The 18976-nt window shown below is 44.5% G+C and overlaps 1 protein-coding gene across 10 annotated transcripts in view; it reads left to right on the forward strand.

Moving 5' to 3' along the window:
- CACNA1E (calcium voltage-gated channel subunit alpha1 E) overlaps positions 1 to 18976 on the forward strand; it is a 497854-nt gene that overhangs the window by 182113 nt on the left and 296765 nt on the right. For all 10 annotated transcript variants that reach the window (XM_045452580.1, XM_045452585.1, XM_045452576.1 and 7 more), the window contains exon 3: positions 169 to 435. In XM_045452580.1, coding sequence (XP_045308536.1) covers positions 169 to 435 — 267 coding nt within the window. The remainder of the gene's footprint in view (positions 1 to 168; positions 436 to 18976) is intronic.

Below are 18976 nucleotides of genomic sequence, written 5' to 3' on the forward strand. Positions count from 1 at the left end.
CTGCTGCTGCCGCCGCCTCTCTCAAGAGCTCGCGAGGCTCCCTGGAGGCGGTGGTCCCCCGTGCTCGTCTGGATGCGGCTCTGAGTCTCCGTGTCTCTCTGCTTGTTGCTGTGTGCGGGTGTCCGGCCACGATCACCTTTGTGTGTCTTCTGTCTGTTTAAACTTCAGGATGGCTCGCTTCGGGGAGGCGGTGGTCGGCAGGCCGGGGTCGGGCGATGGAGACTCGGACCAGAGCAGGAACCGGCAAGGAACCCCGGTGCCGGCCTCGGGGCCAGCGGCCGCCTACAAGCAGTCGAAAGCGCAGAGGGCGCGGACTATGGCTTTGTACAACCCCATTCCCGTCCGGCAGAACTGTTTCACCGTCAACAGATCCCTGTTCATCTTCGGAGAAGATAATATTGTCAGGAAATACGCCAAGAAGCTCATCGATTGGCCATATCCTTTCTTGCCCACCATAACTCCCCTCTCTCCCTTTGCATTTCTTCCGGTAAGGGGGGAAATCTAGCATGGAATTTATCCCCCCATCCCCTTCCTGGTGCCAATTTGCCCCTTTGCTGGAGTGCACTCTACTTCGGTGCACCTGAGGGGCAAGCTTGGTGTCTGTAGAGACCAGTGTGGGCACTAGTGCTTTTCAAGGTAAGACTTGGTTTTTGATTTTTCCTATGTGGAAATCTCTGGTGTCCCTGGGTGCATGGTGTTGCTGTGTCTGCCCCTTTCTGGGCTGGGCTTTGTCTGATTTTCAGGCCCCCTCAGGCCCTTCACGTAGAATGGATTGCCCCAAATCTCAGGGTTTTCTTTCATACTCCCCTTTCCTCCCTCAAAGATACCCCCTCTGTCTGCATCCCCACCCTCTGGAAAGACACCTGCACTGTCTGCTTGTGGGGAAGTCAAGGCTCCCTGAGGGGATTTATCAGTTCAGAAGCTTCAAGAGTCTGGGCCAAAACCCTGTAGACAAATAGACAAATGGACAAATAAAACAGCCATTTGGCTGGGGATTCAGCTAACTCTGGGGACTGAGTTTAAGTTCCACTGAGAGTGGAGTGAATGAATGTGTCAGCAGAGGCAATCTCTAATGATACAGCCCAGACAGCTCAGAGTGGAGTTTTCTTTTCAGCCAAAGAACAGCTCATCGGAGTCCATCCTTTTCTTAGTCCTGGGTTGGGTACTCCTGCCTCCGAATGTTTGACTCAGCTGAGTGCTCTCCTTGTACCCAAGATTCAGGTTGATCTGCTGGGCTTGAATTCATCAGCTGTGCCCAGAGATGTGCAAGCCGTCTGTCTCTCCTTACCTCCAAAGGAACTGCTCTCCACAAAGAGCTGGTGGGGGTGTCTCTGATGGTGGCAGTTTCAGGGTGAACAGGCATAGAAGGAGCTTCTTTGCAGGTTTAATCAAGTGCACCAAATACAGGCTGCTGATTAGGCATCTCACCGCCTTGTTCTTCACTAAGAATTTGGGCACCTGGCAAGGTCTTTAGGAGTTGGGGGTTGGTGGGGAGGGTGCTTAGTAGGAAGCAAGCCAGTGGCATGGCTTTAAATAGGGGAGTAGGTTTGGAGACATGGGACTTTGATGCTTGTGGAAAGAAATTTCTTGGGAAGGATGTACCTGCAAAGGAGGCCCCTAGTCGTCTTCTCTAGCCTCCTCTCTCCCCACCCCCACCCTCCAGGTGTGCAGCAGTGAGACAGCTGGAGCTGCATTGGGTCTCTAGTATCAGTGAGGCACGTGGCTCGCTTCCTCCAGGGCCTGGGCATCTCCCTACTACCCCCACCCCAGTCTCTGGCCTTCCCCTCCTTCTTCCCTAGTTCTCTGCCTCAGCAGCACTGCGATTGGCTGGCGCATGGTGCTTCTAGGCAGCACCCCTCATTAGAAACGAAGGAGCATCTCGAAGCAGATATTCTTCCTGCTGCTGCTCAGATCCTCCCACAACCACCCCTGGCTGGGCTTCCTCTCTCCTCCTCTCTGTGCTCCCCTCCTCCTCCCACCCCCACAGAGTGCTTCAGGGCCATTCCGTGCTGAGTTAAACGTATCTAGGGGTGGGGATACTGGGGAGGAGGAAGGGTCCTGTCCCTGCAGTCCCGCCTGCCCGGTGCGCAGCACAAAGCGGACAGATCTCATTGTGTTGCGTGCTGCGGCAGCAAACACTCCTCTAGTCAGGTTTCTACGGATTCCTCCCGCGGGGCTCCGCTCCTCTGTCCGCCTCTACAGTTCTCTAAAATTCCCCACACTCCAGGTGCTGCTTTACCGTGCCCCTCTCTTAGGGTCGTGTTTACCGAGGCGCCCCTCGGTTTCCTGGCGGTAGACAAAGCCGCCCATCCACCCCGCGGGTGGCAAAGGGTGCCAGCAGCCATCGTTGGCACCTAGGACAGCGCCACCGAAACTCCCCAGGCGTGCGCTCGGCAGTGGGATCATCCCGGTTCAGCACCTCGGGCACTTCCGGCTGGGCCCAGACTGGGGGTGGGGTGGGGGGGGGCGGGGGTTGGGAAGTGAAGCACGGGGTCCACACTACGCGGTTGGCGCTTTTCACGTTTTCTCTTCCGCTGCAAAGACACCGCCTTTCTGCCAGGCGTTGCGAGCGCAAGGTGCGACAGTGGTTTTTACTCCGCCCTTTCCTTGTCTTTGGCCAGGATGGACCAAAGAGAGTCAAAGGAGAGAATGGGGAGTTGATTTCAGCATCGTACTCTGCCTTGGCCCAGAGCCTGGTCCCAGTGGCCTCTTCTATCCCCATAGCTGGAAGTTTCTCAGTGGTTCTTCAGCGTGTAGGCTGTTGTAACAGTGTTCAGAGAACATCTGCTAAGGTGTGTAGAGAAGCCTGGTTGGAAAATTTAAAATACACCATGTTTGCTTTTTTTCCCCCTCCTGGCTGTACAGCGAGACTGTCTAATATATATTCCCTCTGGTGGTGACCGTGTGGAAACATTGCGCTTCTTTGGGTTCTGCGTTTTCTCCAGTACTGCATCTGAGATGCTAGTCTCGCTTTCCTTCCTACCTGGACACCCAGCTTCCTGAAATCACTCCCTTTTTCTTACTGGGTGGCACTGTGAGCCGTGGTTAACCAGTAAAACTTTGGAGCCAGGCTGTCTGCATTCAAATTCCCCGTTCCTTCACCAGCTCTGTGACCTTGAAGTTACTTCATTACTTCGTGACTCAGTTTCCTTATCTGTAAAATGAGGGTGATAATAATGAGTTACTGGGAGAACTAAATGAGGTAGTAAACGTCCAGTTTGTAGAACATTGCCTAATTACCCAGTAAACACCAGCTGTTATTTTAATGGGGTCCTTCAGAAATTTCAGCATCCCTGAAGAGAGGGGTCTCAGTTCTAAATGAAGCGTGCCTTCTAGATTTTGCTTCTCAAAAAGAGCAAAGAGCCAACAACCAAATCATCTGGGGGCCTGTTCCTGTTAAAAATTCAGGACCTTGAGCCCCACCTCAGATTTTCTGAATCAGAATCTGCATTTTAATGAAATCCCCAGGTGGTTAGTACGCACATTAAAGTCTGGGAAGCACTTCTTTACTGTTTGTAAGGGCCAGATTTTTGGAAAAAAGAAAGATTGTTCAGAAAATGTGTTAAGACCTCCTGCTTTGAACTGACATAGGAACATGTAACATGCTTGAGGACTTTGATTATTTGTGCACTATGTCTCTGAGACTTACACATCTTTTATGGGCTGCAGAAAGTCACTGTGGGTCTAGGAGGGAAGGAACGCTTCTGTGTGCTGTGTTAGCCTCTCTTCATGCTGCCTATTACTCGTCTTTAACAAATTGGCCTGAAAAGATCAGTTAAGTGAAAGGAATTATTTAATTTATACTTGTAGCATTCTCTGGCTTGCGTGGGTGGGTGGGGTAATCTTTTCCAGTTATTTAATAGGGGAAGTCTAGTTCTTATGGAAAGAAATGCCCACAATAACCCTGATTTGGCATGAAAGATGGTGGTAAGTTACAGCCCACTCTGAATGTGTTTCATTTTTCTTGGAAGCTACATCTGCATAGGGAGATAATTTTATTTTCTTATGGCACTCTTTTCTGCAGTGGATACCATAACCTTTTTGAAAATGCTAATCTGATTTAAAATGTGATATTACATTCTATATGATTCTTCCATTTATTTCTTGCTCATCTAATAGATGTAACAAAAGGATTTTCTTTTCCTCACGGAATTGGCTGCTCCGAGCGTCATCCCACATTCACTGCCATATGCTAACCAGCTCTAACCCTTCCATTCCCAGACCCAGTTATTCTATAGACACATACAATGTCTCCCTCATGGTTTGTGAGATGCCCCACACTTGTTCGTACTTTTTTAGGTCAGAGGATGAGAGGAGGAAATATATCTGACTTGGGGACTCTGTGCCATTGACGGGCAGTGGGAGATTTCCTCCCCACTGATGATGTGGGTCATCTCAGCAGGGGAATACATGTTTCATGCAGAAATGTACAAGGCCTAAAGTAGGAAGATCAAATGTGTTTGCAGCCGCTGAGATGTTGAAGCTCATTGTAATGAACTTGTAGATATTCATCCATGATTTCTTGTTGCAGAGAATTTCACTGTAGTCTCAAAAGACTCTGGCTCTGGGTCAGAGGTTATGTGCTTTATTATGGTAAATTTCCCATTGAAAAATGTGCATTTATTTTGGAGGATTTTGGTGAGGATTACTAAAAGCTTTAGTGTCCACATCTCCCATTTTGACATAAACTTTTCTGCTGTTCTGGTTGTCTGTAAATATACAGCACCTTGCAGGATAGTAGACTGTAATCTTGGCAAGAATTTCAGGTTTGATGTAACGCTAATGGATCATGAGTCAGAGTGCCTTGATTAGGGCAGAGGGTGGCAGCTAACAAGGACAGAGTCTGTAATTATATCCTATGATCACATAATGCAGAAGGGTTTCGCATCTTCTGTGTACCTGGGCACAGATGCAGACAGTGAAGCAGACAGTGACTGTCACTGGCCCTGCGGCTGCTAGAGAAAGGTCTTCATTTCCTCTGGAAACCAGGCTATGCCTTGTCGTGGGGACCAGTTGCCATTGGGATGCAGCCTGGAAAGCGAGCTGGAGCGAAGGAGTTTGACAGAAATGAAATGACGGGAGGCTGGAGATGAAAATATCTTGGATGCGATAGTTTTGTCTGTTGGCTTGCGTGTCACCATGTCTCCTCTTCCCTCCACTTGCTTTCCCTGTAACAGGCGGGATGCACACTATGAATTAAAGGAGGAGGAGGGAAATAATGAGCACAGGTCTTTTTTATCTTCTGAAAGATTCAGACTTTGGAGTTTATTAGCTCCATCCAGAATTGCTGATCTCTTTTTAGCTGCTGCTGTATAAAATGTAGGGTTCCCCCCCCCCCAATCTCTGCAGCTTCCCCCCTCTTCATAGGAACATCTGGTTTCCTCCTATCTTCATGTTCTTAGTTAAAATAAAACGGAGTCAAGATTCGCTAAGCTGTCAGAACTCCTGCAAACCCTTGACTCCTTGGTTTCCACCAGCAGCCCAGCAGCCTCCCTTTTGTCGTTTGCAAGGCTGCACAGGAAGCTTCGGGTCTCCAAAAGCCCAGCCATGCAAGCCAGCTATCAGAGGCCACTCTGTTTCTCACTGACCACACAGACAGGAGAGAGGGAACCTGGACGTGACTGTAATGAATACCCTTTTATTCAAAGAGAGAGACTTTCTCTTTCTGCTGTCTTCTGTCCCTTTTCCATCTTTCTGTATTTCTCCCTCACTCATTTTTAGGTTCAGCCTTTGTGAATAATTCATTATATGTGTGGGTTTTCTCTAGGATTTTCAGAAAAGGAAGGTTATTTGTCTACTTGGATACAAGCAAGGTCTCTTGCCGAGGACCGGCTTCACAGATGGACTTTTTCGTCTACATCCTCTGTTTTTTGCAGTGGGACTAGGACACAAAGAAAGGTAGTGGGGGAGCTGGCTGGGGAGGGGGGTAGAGCTCTCTTTTCACATGCTTTTTCTTGCTGCTTTTATAATGACTGCCTCCTACCCAGTCCTGTTACATGTGGGTGCCCCATAAATATGCAGCTACTCCCCTCCTCTATTCAGAGAAATGGTTAACTAGGAGATATTTATGTCCCCCAAGTACGTGTCACTCTGAACGCTCTTGTCATCCCAGGTCTTACGCTAATAAATGCTGAACCATAGAGCTCAGGAGGCTTCTGTAATTGTTTCTTTTCAAATTTGAGTGGGACTTCACATAGGAATTTGGAAGGGTGAGCAGGTACTGAAATTAATGTGTACCACTCCCCATCCGCTCTGTCATCTGCACCGCTGCATGGCTTTTAAAGCAGTCCCTTTTGGGGGTGCCTGGGTGGCTCAGTCCATTGAGCATCTGATTCAGCTCAGGTCATGATGTCACAGTTCATGAGTTCAAGCCCCACATTGGGCTCTGTGCTGGCAGATCAGAACCTGGAACTGGCTTCAGATTCTGTGTCTCCCTCTCTGCCCCTCCCCTGCTTGTACTCTGTCTCTCTCTCAAAAATAAATAAACATTAAAAAAATCTGAAAAAGCGGTGCCTGGGTGGCTCAGTCGGTTAAGCGTCTGACTTTGGCTCATGTCACGATCTCACAGTTCATGAGTTCGAGCCCCATGTCAGGCTCTGTGCTAATAGCTCAGAGCCTGGTGCCTGCTTCAGATTCTGTGTCTCCCTCTCTCTCTCTCTGCCTCTCCCCCACTCTCTCTCTCTCAATCTCTCTCTCTCTCCCCGCCCCCTCAAAAAATAAATAAACATCAAAAAAAATTTTTTTAAGCAGTTCCTGTCGAGGAGGGATAGAAATGCCAGTGACGTGTGGCAACACTTCCCCTCCCAAGCATTCTGGACCTGCACAGAGAGGACTTGTGTATGGGCTCACTAGCTCGTTGCCAGCATCACTCTTACTTAAGGGCAGAAATTACAGCACCGAGTTTTTAGGCTCCTCCAACCTGATGGTCTCTTATGTGTCAGTCCTACTTTCGGGGGATGGCTGTGGTTACTTTTGCTCACTGAATAGCCCAGGTATGTTTACTTAATCTTCCATTCCCTGTATCTTTGGCCAGTCTTTGGCTATAAACTCCAATGAGCCCCCCATATCACTGTTTCTGGAAAGCAAGGAGCAGCCAGGAGGTGTGTACTTAAGAAGGAAAAATGGGCCAGATTAAGGAGAATGGCACTGAATGACTAAAACGTGTCAGTTATCCACGATACTTCCCACCCTGCCCCTGGCAGAGCGGTGGGTACTTCTTAGGAGTGCCTTTTTTTTTTTTAATTGCATGTTGAGTTCCAAATTTGTAGGACTAGGCAGTTCCACTCTTAGTCCTTTAGAATATTAAAAAAAAAAAAAAAAGGTTCTTTTTTAAAGTGGTAGCTCATCCCTGACGCAGGTGGGCAGGGCTTGGGAATGTGACTCCAGGCTAGGCTCCAGCTACAGGCTCCTACGGTCCAGCCAGTGCAGGGCTTCAGGGAGAGGCTGTGCATGGCACCTGTGCCAAGTGTGGTCTTTTTGCCTGTGGGTGGTTGATTTGAATTGCTGTTGCAACTCTGCATAATTTTGAGGCTACTTTTTTTTTTTTTTTTGCTGCATTTGTTCATGCTGCATTTGTGGTGCCTCTGTTCTCCCCATCCCTGGAGAATTTGGAAAGCCTGTGTCAGATGTATGCCTTAGCTTTCTAAAGGCTTCTGTCAGTAGAGCCGGGAGTGGGGTGTCTATATAGCTGGGATGAAGAGGATGTGGCTGATTGGTGGGTAACAGATTAGAGGGGAAAGGAAGAAATTCTCTACTCAATGTCAAGAACTGAGGCTTGTAGTAATTAGATTCTGGTGTAATTTCTGTGGCTGAGATGCCAGACACTGTGTGTGCCTTGTGGACCCAGAGAAGAGGCTCTGAAAACCAATGCAGGGAGGGAGATTAGTTTTCATAAGCCTTTCTCAACCTTCAACTTAGTGTAGGTTTGAAGTGTTTCAAACTTTCTGTGCCTCTTTCTCAATTTCCACACCATTGTCTCATGGGGCTGGTCAGAGTCAAAAAGCATGAAATGGATTTTCAACAGTCACTCACCAGCATCCTGGCAATTTCCAGCTGTGTGTTGTTGGGAACTATTTTGCTACTATTCTGTCAGAGACTGTTCCTTCCAGCAGGTGACTTCCATCAGCATCAAGGCTAATTTCCTCATCTTGTTTCTTTGTGTCGAAGTCATACATATGCACTGCCCATTTTATCTATGTCACTGGTTCTCTAGCTTAGTGGCACTCAGGATCTACTGAAGGCATCATAAAATACAGATTTCTGGGCCCTATGGCCAGAGTTTCAGATTCACTTATAAGGTGAAGTAGGTCCTGGGAATATGCATTTGTCACAAGTCCCCAGTTCACACTGATGCTGCTGACCGTACTTTGAGAACCGCTGTTTGACACGGTTTCATTATCTGCCCTGCATTGCCTTTAGAGAAGGCCAGTTTTATAAATCACTGAGGAGAGTCTTCGTCCCAAATTTCTCTCTCATATTCCAGCCTGAAGCCTTGCTGCTACCTTTAGGTTCAGATAGTGACGCTTCAGGACTTCTCTGTCAAAATACAGATGATCTTGGGAGCAGTGATATAGTAGCTAATACGTGGCATTAACACCTTATAAGTGAAGGCAGGCTCTTCTGAGAACTGACACTGGACATTCCCCCTTTAATTTCAGCATCTAATGCAAGACTGGCTCATGTTGAGCATTTGGTAAAATTATGTTGGATGAATTAATTAATTGGTTACTCTTGGTTAACAACAAACATCAATGTGCCCAGTGTTGCAAACATTATGTGCCTAGTGTTGCAGTGACCTGGACCTGTAGGAACAGGTGTGGCCCTAGTGTGGGGAGAGGAGGTTGCTAGGAGGTAGTGAGGGCACAGGATGGCTGGTGGGGTCATTACAATGGGAATTTGGAGGTTGGAAAGACGAACTTCAGCTACCTCACGATCTTGGTATCAACCACTTCGGTTTCTATGTTACCCAATAATGACTGTGAAAAAACTACACAGTATTTGTTATCTGGCATTTTATTATATAGAGCTCTTTATTAATGGGTACAGAGGTCTGTAGTATAATAACAATTGAGATTTGTTCCAGTGGCCCCCCAGGCACCACAAAATGCCATAGTGCTTTCTGGATTTTACCAATGAAGCATTCGTTACATTGTGATCAGCTTGGTTTGAATGGTGTGTGCACTTTGTTGTGTTCAGAGATTTTGCAAATTATAATCCATTTTGATTATTTAAAGTAGCTCTTTAATCACTTTTTTTGTTAAATTGACCAAAGTGTCCTTCTCTAGCTACACCAGATAACAGAGGAATCCCTGCATTGTTCTAGAAATCAGTCCTTTCAGCTCTATAAATACTCTAGGACCTGGAGATGAATCCTGGTACAATTGTCATATTGTCAGGTGGTGATTAGAACAAAAGTCCTAATTTTTGAAATGGATTGATAGTTCAGCAAGATTTGGATTCACTGGGCAAGTTCTCCAGCTGGTAAACTGGTATTCCATCCGACTGGGTGTGCTTGTTTCTGTAGGCTGTCATTGAAAATGAGCCATCAAGATTTCTGAGAGAGCTTCCAACGGGCATCTCCAGAAGAGGTTGACAGATTCTCTTCTTTCTTCCTACCCCGACTTGACTGAATTATCCAACTTTAGTGCCTTGGGTTATTTCCATGTCCTTTTATACTCATCTCATCTCTTTTCTCCTTGAACAAGGTCAGGGGATGTTTGACTCGAAATTGCTCAGTTGCAGGGTGATGGTCTTTAGATGCTCAGGTTATAGAACCTTAGAGTCAGGAATGACCTGAGTCTTTTTGGACTCAGTTGGATGATTCTGCCAAGTTGCAATTCTCAGTTGCAATTCTGCCAACTGCCACGTCCGTCAAGTACAGCATTTATTTGCTTTCTGTACTGGGGTCACAACTTTGATTGAAATCTGATTGGTGCTATGCACCCCTCTTTCCTGAAAGAAATACACATACAATTTGCATTCAGTTTCAGGGGGTTCATGGATCACAGCTTAAAAATGCTGAGTATGTTAAAAAATTCCCACATTCTGGGATGTTGGGATGCTGGACCATCAGGAATAGTGACTTCCAAACTGTCATCATATTCTTTAGATTCAAGTGTGACAGGAACTCCATGTGAAGGATCTACAGAGATATGTTTGCACTAGTGAATCAGCTGTACTGCCACGGTCAAACGCAAGCATTCTCACCAAAGAGCGTTAAGTCAATACAGGAATCACTGTAATAGTTGGCCACCAAGCTTCTAGTGATGAGATGCTCTTCTGTCACTGAGGTGTAGGACGTTGAAATAGTCTTCCTTATAGCTTCCACCTACTTATTTTGTTTCCTGTTTCTATTCTGTAAAGCAATACAAACCCAGTCTACTTCTCATTCACTTAATGGTCCTATGGTGCTATAGACTACGACTTTCTGTGATGATGGATATGTTTTTATCTGTGCTTCTACAGTAGCAGTAGCCACATGTGGCTCTTGAGCACTTGACGTGTGGCTATTATGTTTGAGTACTAAATTTTCAGTTGCATTTTACTTTAATTAATTTAAATTAAATAGCTACCTATGGCTAGTGCTACAGTATATGACAGCAGAGGTAGAGAGAATAGATAGATAATGAGTCAGAAAGCCTAAGTTCCTATCTGGGTTCTGTCATTTGTTTGCTTTGTATCGGGCAAGATTTCCCTACCTTGGTGTGCAGGGCTCTACTCTACACATGGTGGCAATGTGCCTGAACCACCATACTCACCTTCTTTTCAACTGTTCCAGTGGGCTGCTAACGTCTCATGGCACCAGCCTCCCCCAGGCCTCCATGCCTGTGCACTTACTGCTTGCAGTGCCTGAAACGTCTTTCTCCCCCCTTGACTTCCTGGCTTTAAGACTATACTCATTCACTTCCTACATGAAGCCTTCCTTGATTTCTCTTGGCAAAGTAAGACCAACTCCCTCCTCTGGGCTCCCATATGGCACCCGGTTTATTGCTTTATTGTAACAGTTACCACAAAGCTTTAGTACTGGTTTATTAAAATCCCTGGAAAGGACATTGTTTATTAGTATTTACATTGCTAGAACACAAAGCATTGCTTATTAACATTGACATGTAATACATTTGTTTAAATTAAAATTTTTAGTTGTTGCGTTTTGTTTTAGAAATGGCATTGTGCTTCTGACTTGATTTGATGTCGCAATCAGCTGTAAACCCTGGATCTTTTATATGAATTGATGACAGAGTTAGTTTTCTCTCACTCTCTTCTCAATTTAATTTTTGAGTCTAAATTCAGGACTCCATGTTTATTTCAAGTACATTTTATCTCCTTTTGGTGCAACAGCTCTTCCTGTAGAGATTCTTTGTAAGTGGGGACAGAGAATTAACATTCATTGAGTATCCACCAAATTTGAGACTCTCTGCATTTATACAAAACAGCAATCCAATGAGAGAAATATTATTTATATTTTAACTATAGAAGATTAAGTCACTTGCCCAAGGTCACCACCAGTGATCTTGAACCCCAGTGGTCTAAGATTTAAGTGATTTCCCTTACACATGGTCTTCCGACTCTGCTATTTAATGAGTGAGCTCTCTACCCGGAGCTCCACATCATCTGCAGACTGGATAAACATATGCTTTATGTTTTCATTCGAGTAACTGATAAGAATATCATTAGAATTGGGGGGCCTCCCTTCTGCTTATGATTAGTGCATTGGTCAGTGCCCATCAACTGTTCAGCTTTTCTCAAATTTCCCGTACTCTTCTTTAGCCAGCTTATATTTCTTTATTTAGTAAGAATTTTGTGCAAGATATTCTCGTCACATGCCTTGCTGAATCAATACGTACTTTTATGACTATTTCATGTCTATTTTAGGCTAGGATATAGCATTCTACTTTCTCCAAAGTCCACGCTAAATATCGTTTCCAGAGACTCGCTTAGACACTATTTTATCTCTTTACTAGCAAATAGAAGTGTCAGAGCCTAGAACCTCGGCATTTGAAGGGATTAGACATCATCTAATCCAGTGCCCAGTAAGGTGAAAGCATCACCTTACTATTAGGATATGGCAGTCCCTGCTTGGAAGCATTAGAGTGTCAACATTAAGAACATGGCCTCTGGATTCAACTCTTGGTACCATCTCCACAGCTTCCTAGCTGTGTGCCTTGGGGAAGCTGCTCAACCTTGCTGTGCTTCACATGCCTCAAACACAAAATGGAAATAGGACTTTTAACCTATAAGGTGTATTGTATAGAGTTTTTCAGAAGATCAGGGGGGATAATACATATAAAATGTTAGAACGATGTTTGGCACATAGCTGTGACTACAGCTTAATCGATAGTCTCTGGTTAACTCTGGGTAAATCGACATTAAGCTTAAGTGTTCTTCTAACAATACCATCTCCTTTCTTCTGACTTTTGTCAGGTTTCAACCTGAGCACTGCCATTACCCAACATTTTTGTGACCTCACGGTGGTTTTGCAACCTCTTTGAGCCTCAGTGATTTCAGGTGTGAGGGGGAAATAGCTATCTCTACTTTGTCTACCTTTCAAGGCTGATATGTATGAAAGCCTTTTGTAAACATGATCTGTATTAGTGGCAGCGCTAATGTTGATAGAGTTAACAAATATCTAACATTTATTGAGTATTTATGAGGTGCCAGATTACTGTGCTAAGTTTGTCCCACAGACTCTTACATTGATTCCTCATGGCAATTCTGTAGAGATACCCATTCCTGTTTTCCACATCCTACAGTTGGGGGATTAAGGTGTGGAGAGGTTAACTCACTTGCCCACTTACACAGCAAGCGAGAGCTGGAAGCCTGGGGCCCGGGCCCTCAACAACTGCAGATAGAGGGTCTTTCCATGAGCCTTTTTTTCTTTTCAAAGTTACTGAGTTTACTTTTTTTTTTTTTCAGATGAGTTTTTTAAAAACCTACATCAAAGCCTATATTTCTTTGCATGTGTCTCATACCGATTTTATATTGATATTGCCCCTAAGGGCACATTAGGATTTACAGCCAAGAAAAGATATCTTCAGGAGCAATACGATGTGGAATTTTCCCAGCAAGCTTTTTATAAAAGCAGATCAGATATTCAGAACCCTCAGCTTTAAACAAACACAGATTTTGTTTTTGTTTGTACCAAGATGGTAGCCACAGTTTTCAGATAGCTTGATTGATGGCAAGTGGAAGGATCCATCCTAGAATCCAAGCTTGGCCTCTGAGCAGATTTCCTTCTAAGGGGTTGTTGGCCTTCTGGTGAACTACTCCTTATCTGTTTGGGTTTCTGTGTATTCTGGGTCTCCACCTCTGTTCTGTCAGAAGAGGGAGTCAGGATTGGACTCCCTGAACTGTGGAGGAAGCTTCTGAGAGGATTAGAGGGATGTGGGGAGGGGGAACCTCCATGGGTTAGAGCCCTTGGAAATTTGCCTAATGAGCTTGGTGAAGGCATCCAACTGGGATACCAGAGGACATTTTACCTGAGGGCACTGGATACTGGTGTGGATGTGAATGGAGAAGTAGGATGTACCACTTGGCTTCTGGAAACCAGGTGGAAGATTTAAAAGAAATTGAGGAATATTAAAGAATTTTCTCTTCTTTCTGTTAACTTTGGATTGTATTTGCATGGGAATTTGTATTTATGAAATAACTGAGCCATATGGAGGTACAAGGATGCATGTGTTCTCCTGATCTGTTGATATGAGGAGCAGTTGAAGGGCGTGGGCTTGTCTGGAGGTGGGGTGGGTGGGTAGAAGTGGTAACACAAGGAGGAGGCAGGGCTGGGGAATATGGGCCCATGTAAATTCAGAGATCTGAGCCTTTTGGCAAAATAACATTCCCTTCTCAAAGAGAGTTATGTATGTATATATTTATTTATTTTATCTGCCCCCCCACCCAAGTTCTATGGATAAGGATGTTATATAATCTGCCCCCCCACCCAAGTTCTATGGATAAGGATGTTATATAATCTCTGGGTAACCTCTTTCCCTGGTGATGATTAGAGAGTACCAGATGCCCACCCCTGAATATACAGGCTCATAAAGACTGAGCTCATTTCTGCTGCAAATATCAGTAGACAGGCTCAAAAGAGCAAAACAAAGGAATAGATTGTAGGAAATGAGAACTGTCCCAATAGCTATCCACACTTCTACTGTGAAAGAGGCTGGGTTCACAACAATCTTGGACAGTCATAAGAGTTATCATCTCTCCTTTTCTCTTACTTTCATATATTTTTGTCATATAATTTTACTGACATTCCATATGAACCATGATCCAGGCCTAGAGAGTCATCCACTCCTCAGTATGCCTTTAATAAATGCCTATTGTGTGACACTCTAAGTGTGTTTTAGAGACATGTATCATTTAACCTAACCTCATGTGAAGTGGACATTGTTGTTTTCCTATTACTGACGATTAGCACAAGGTCACAGGTAAATGTGATCTGACCAATTCCATTGGCTGCTCTCTTTCCATTGTAGCACACTGCCTCTGGTCAGAGTAGAGACTGGCACTCTTCCCTAACAGCGCATTTTTTCAGGATGACTATGAACTGCTTACCTGTATCTGTAGCACCCACTGGTTATGGAAGAGTAAAGGATCACTAGATGGTAGAAGAACAAAGATCTTTTATCCGTCATCATGACCATCATTAAACGGATCTGAGACATCTTGCTCTGTGTCATTGGAATGTGAGCTTGGGTTGGAATTGGGGCATTTTGCCGTTTTATTTTCCCTTTACCAAAAGTTCCATTGCCACACTTCCTTCATTGCAAAGGACCTTTGTTTTGGAAATGCCATTTCTCACTCTCTTTTTAACATTAACATGTGAAGTCCCACTTCTTTTTTCCAGCCCTCAAAGAAGTCTACTCTTTTCTGGGATGCCCATAGTTGTAAGTTACGGTGTGGAGGAGTCAACTTTAATGACTTTTTCTTGAATTTTCATCTTACTGAATGCTTTTGCCTTTGCATATTTTTAAAGAAATGGGAGTTCGGGGGACAGAAAAGACTCTTAGACTCTAATAGAGAGTGTAGAAAAGGCTTACAATAAATTTATGGAGAAGCAGCTCTGTGTTCACCCCCAGGCCACCATTGCGAACATTCTACCTTTTTATTAACTATCTTTTAGTCAAGTTTTTGGCCAATTCAGCTGTTCTTCTCAGGCCAATGGAGCTCCTGTTCTTGAAAATTTAGAAACATTTCCATTGACTTTGGACACTTTCAAAGTATTCCTAGGTGTGCCAGGATTTCCATTTTGGATGTTATTGTTGGATGTCCTCATTACTAGCTTCATCAAAAATGGCTTCTCTCAGTTGTAACAATAGATACTCCTCCTTTATCCTCTACTCTCCTCCCATCATATTGCCTATTAGCACTACAGAATAATAGTGTATTAGAGTAACAGTGACCTAAGAGAAACTTTTAGTGAATGACAATGAACCCAGGGCTCCTGACTCTACATCCAGGGATTCTTTGATCACATTTCCTCTTTTCTTCCCTCAGTACCCTCTCTCTGCTCAGTCATCTTCCTTTTAGCCCTTTCATCCTTTTCTGGGGCTTCTCATCCTTTTATTAGCTAGCAAGTATGTGTTTTGTTGTTCATCTTGGTTTGGGGCATAGAAGGCTGGATGTAGGGATTGTGATTGATAAGAAAGGGTTTAATTAAGGAGCAGGAATGGATAAGAGAAAGTTGAAGAGAGGCCAATCAGCACTGATCCAACAAGAATAGGAAGCAATGATTCAGAACAATGGTTAATGTTCTCCTTTCCCAGAAATGTTGCTAGAGAGTATCCCTTGTGAGTTGCTGGAGAACTTTATGAATTGATAGTACTGTACTCAGTAGGCACTGGGCTTCTCCCAAGTGTAAAACCAAGACTGTGTTTCAGCATATGGGAGAATGGATGCTCAGGCAAACACACGTCTCAGAAATGTTTTCTGGACTCTTAAGTGGCCGTAGGAAAGGTAAACCATCCAGACCCTACCTTAAGAAATACACTCTTGAGAACAATTGAGTATTCTGGGGATGGAGTCAGTAAATGCAAATCAAAAGATCCTTTTTCTTTTAGAATCCTCAATTCAAGCCAAGAAACCAGGGAGTTTTATTTGATTGTTCTGATAATAAGTTCCTAAGCTTTTCAGGGTATGGGGCTATGAATCCAGAGAGGTTTCTAGTTCTGGCTCTGGAAAAGTCTCCTTCCACCTTGGGTCTCAATATCTACATCTGTAAAATGAATATAATGGAGTAGTAAGTAGAACTCTAAGGCACCTTTCAGTTCTTACCTTTGTGCCCCTGAAAATCTAGTTTCTTAGTTTCTTCAGTTGTTATGCCACCTGAGTTGAGGACACCATTACCTTTCATGGCCTCCAGAATCTACAGAAGTGTTCTTTACCCTGGCTGTACATTAGAATCAGCTTGGAAACTTCTAGAAATGCTGATGCCCATATGGCAGCTGAGGCAAATCAGAATTTCTAGAGATAGGATACCTGTATCCTTGATTTTTTCTTTTGTAAATGTTTATTTTTGAGAAAGAGAACATGAGCGGGGAAGGGGCAGGGAGAGGAAGACAGAGGGTCTGAGGCGGGCTCTGCACTGACAGCAGCTAGCCTGATGTGGGGCTCGAACTCATGAACTGTGAGATCATAACCTGAGCTGAAGTCTGACACTCAACTAACTGAACCACCCAGGCACCCCTGATATCCTTGATTTTTAAAAGCTTCCCAAGTCTGAGGCGCTTGGGTGGCTCAGTCAGTTGAGCGTCTGACTTCTGCTCAGGTCATGATCTCGCAGTTTGTGAGTCTGAGCCCCTCATCGAGCTCTGTGCTGACAGCTCAGAGCCTGGAGCCTGCTTCAGATTCTGTGTGTGTGTGTCTCTCTCTCTCTCTCTGCCCATCCTTCACTCACACTCTGTCTCTCTCCCCTTCGGAAATAAATAAACATTAAAATAAACATAAAAAAATTAAAAGCTTCCCAGGTGATTCTGTATGCAGCCAAGGCTGAGATCTACCAGTCTTCTAGAAGGAGAGGTGAGCCTTTTACCTGATGTATTTCCATCTCTTGGGATTGTGCTTTCTTCAGGTGTGTTGTCAGATTCCTCTCTATTCTTTTGTAGGCTGTGGTGAAATAGCAGGAGCCCCTGGGTATCCCAGAATTCAGCATGAGAGAGTGGGGTGATTAATTAATTGTTATGTCTATGGCACTGGCAAACCATTCACCTGTGCTGCTTCTGGCACACATCCAGCTGCACAGGTACCAGCCTTCTGTGATAAGGGTGATTTTCCAAACTTCATGAATGCAGGACTAGCTAATTGGGCAAGTTGAAGCTCATGGACAGAGTGAATCATCTGACCCAGGAGGCCCTTGAGCAAGTAACTAAAGACTCATTGACCTTGCTTCCTACCCATTTGTTAACCCCTTGTTAGCAACAAGGGTTGATCCAGCTTGACTACTATCAAATACAGGAACCTCCTTCTCAATAGCCTTGATGGTCTCCCAGAGTCATAGAACTTAACAGTGAATGATGTATTCAAACTGGCCGGCCCCAACTCTTGGGTGTTTATTGTATCTTTGTACCTCCGTGTGCATTGATGTCAAATTGGTAGCTTGAAATTAGTTATGGAGAGAATATTTATACTAGAAATTGGCAAACGCTATACTTAGAGAGACTGGTTGTTAAACATTTATTAGTATAACATTCAGTTTACTACTTAACAAAATAATCTATTCACATGTGGAAAAGTGATGTTGCTTCTCTGTATTCCCTGAGATCTGCCTTTGGATGGGTATTCTACCCTTTGGCCTTGGTCTTACCTTCTGGAATAACTTACACAATGTTTAAGTCCCCATTATAAGTCAGCCCTTTGGATATTTGAAAACAGCTATGACGTCTCTCTCAAGTCTTCCTCTCCCAAGGTGTATACCTTAGTACCTTTAACATTTTCTCATGTGATGTGGAGGCCCAGTGTGTGTCTTTGAACTCTGGGGTACAGTTGCTGGGTTTTCAAAGAAAAACAAGTGTTCTCTCACAGATGATCTTTGGACCCTTTCATAAAAGACTTTTCATTTTCTTTATACATTCAAGTACTGCCTATCATGCCATGAAGCAAGTGTAGATGTGAAGGAGGGTACAGTCTTGGGTGTGGTTCCTGGCTGCAGCCCGCATTCTTCTCCCCTTGATGCACGCTGCTGCCAGAACTCTTGATGGGCTCGAATGTGTCAGAGTGTCATCAAAACACAGATTCTGGTTTCTGAAACAGGTAATCTTCCCACTGCTGTTTTGTTTTCTTCCAGAGGCTTTTAATACTCCCCTTTTCTTTCTTCCCTTTTCTGTAGCGTTCAATCATCTGTCCCCTAATCACCAAAACTGTGTGTTGAATGACAGCATTTTGAGTCCAGGATTCAGTCAGATACATAAAAAGTGAATTGTTAAGATATATCCACCTGACTGAAACTGAGGCAAAAGGAGGAGGAAAGCGGGTGCTGTCTTAATTCCTCAGAAATTCCACTCCCCATTCTCTTGGAATTGGGGCCCAGATGAGTCTGGAACAGAGCTCAGTATTGGTTAACCAAATTAGCAATAATGTGAACTTCTTTTCACTCATTATGTATAGAGGCAGGGATACAGGAGTCAGATGAGAATTCTTTGGTCTAAAAGCAATGGAAGGTTGAATGTGGCTTCCTTCACGGCCAACATTGAAAGGTTAGTGCTAGGGATCTTTTTTGTTGAGTAACTGAGTCCACTGACCTTCCCCATAAGAGAGCAGTGGGACTGTGCCAGCAAGAGAGAGCCTTTTGGGGGAGGGGGTCTCTGCCTCTTTGCTGTGTTGTCAACATTGCTTTCTTTGTCTTTCATTCATTAAGATTTAAGTCTTTCAGAGTAGGTGTAATGGCATCTCCATGTTCTTGACAGAGAGAGAGAGAGAGAGAGAGAGAGAGAGAGAGAATGGGAGAGGTGTGTATGTATGTTCAGGACTGCCTGTCAGATGG

Source organism: Leopardus geoffroyi, chromosome C3, assembly GCF_018350155.1.
Source record: "Leopardus geoffroyi isolate Oge1 chromosome C3, O.geoffroyi_Oge1_pat1.0, whole genome shotgun sequence".
NCBI classification, from domain to species: Eukaryota; Metazoa; Chordata; class Mammalia; order Carnivora; family Felidae; genus Leopardus; species Leopardus geoffroyi.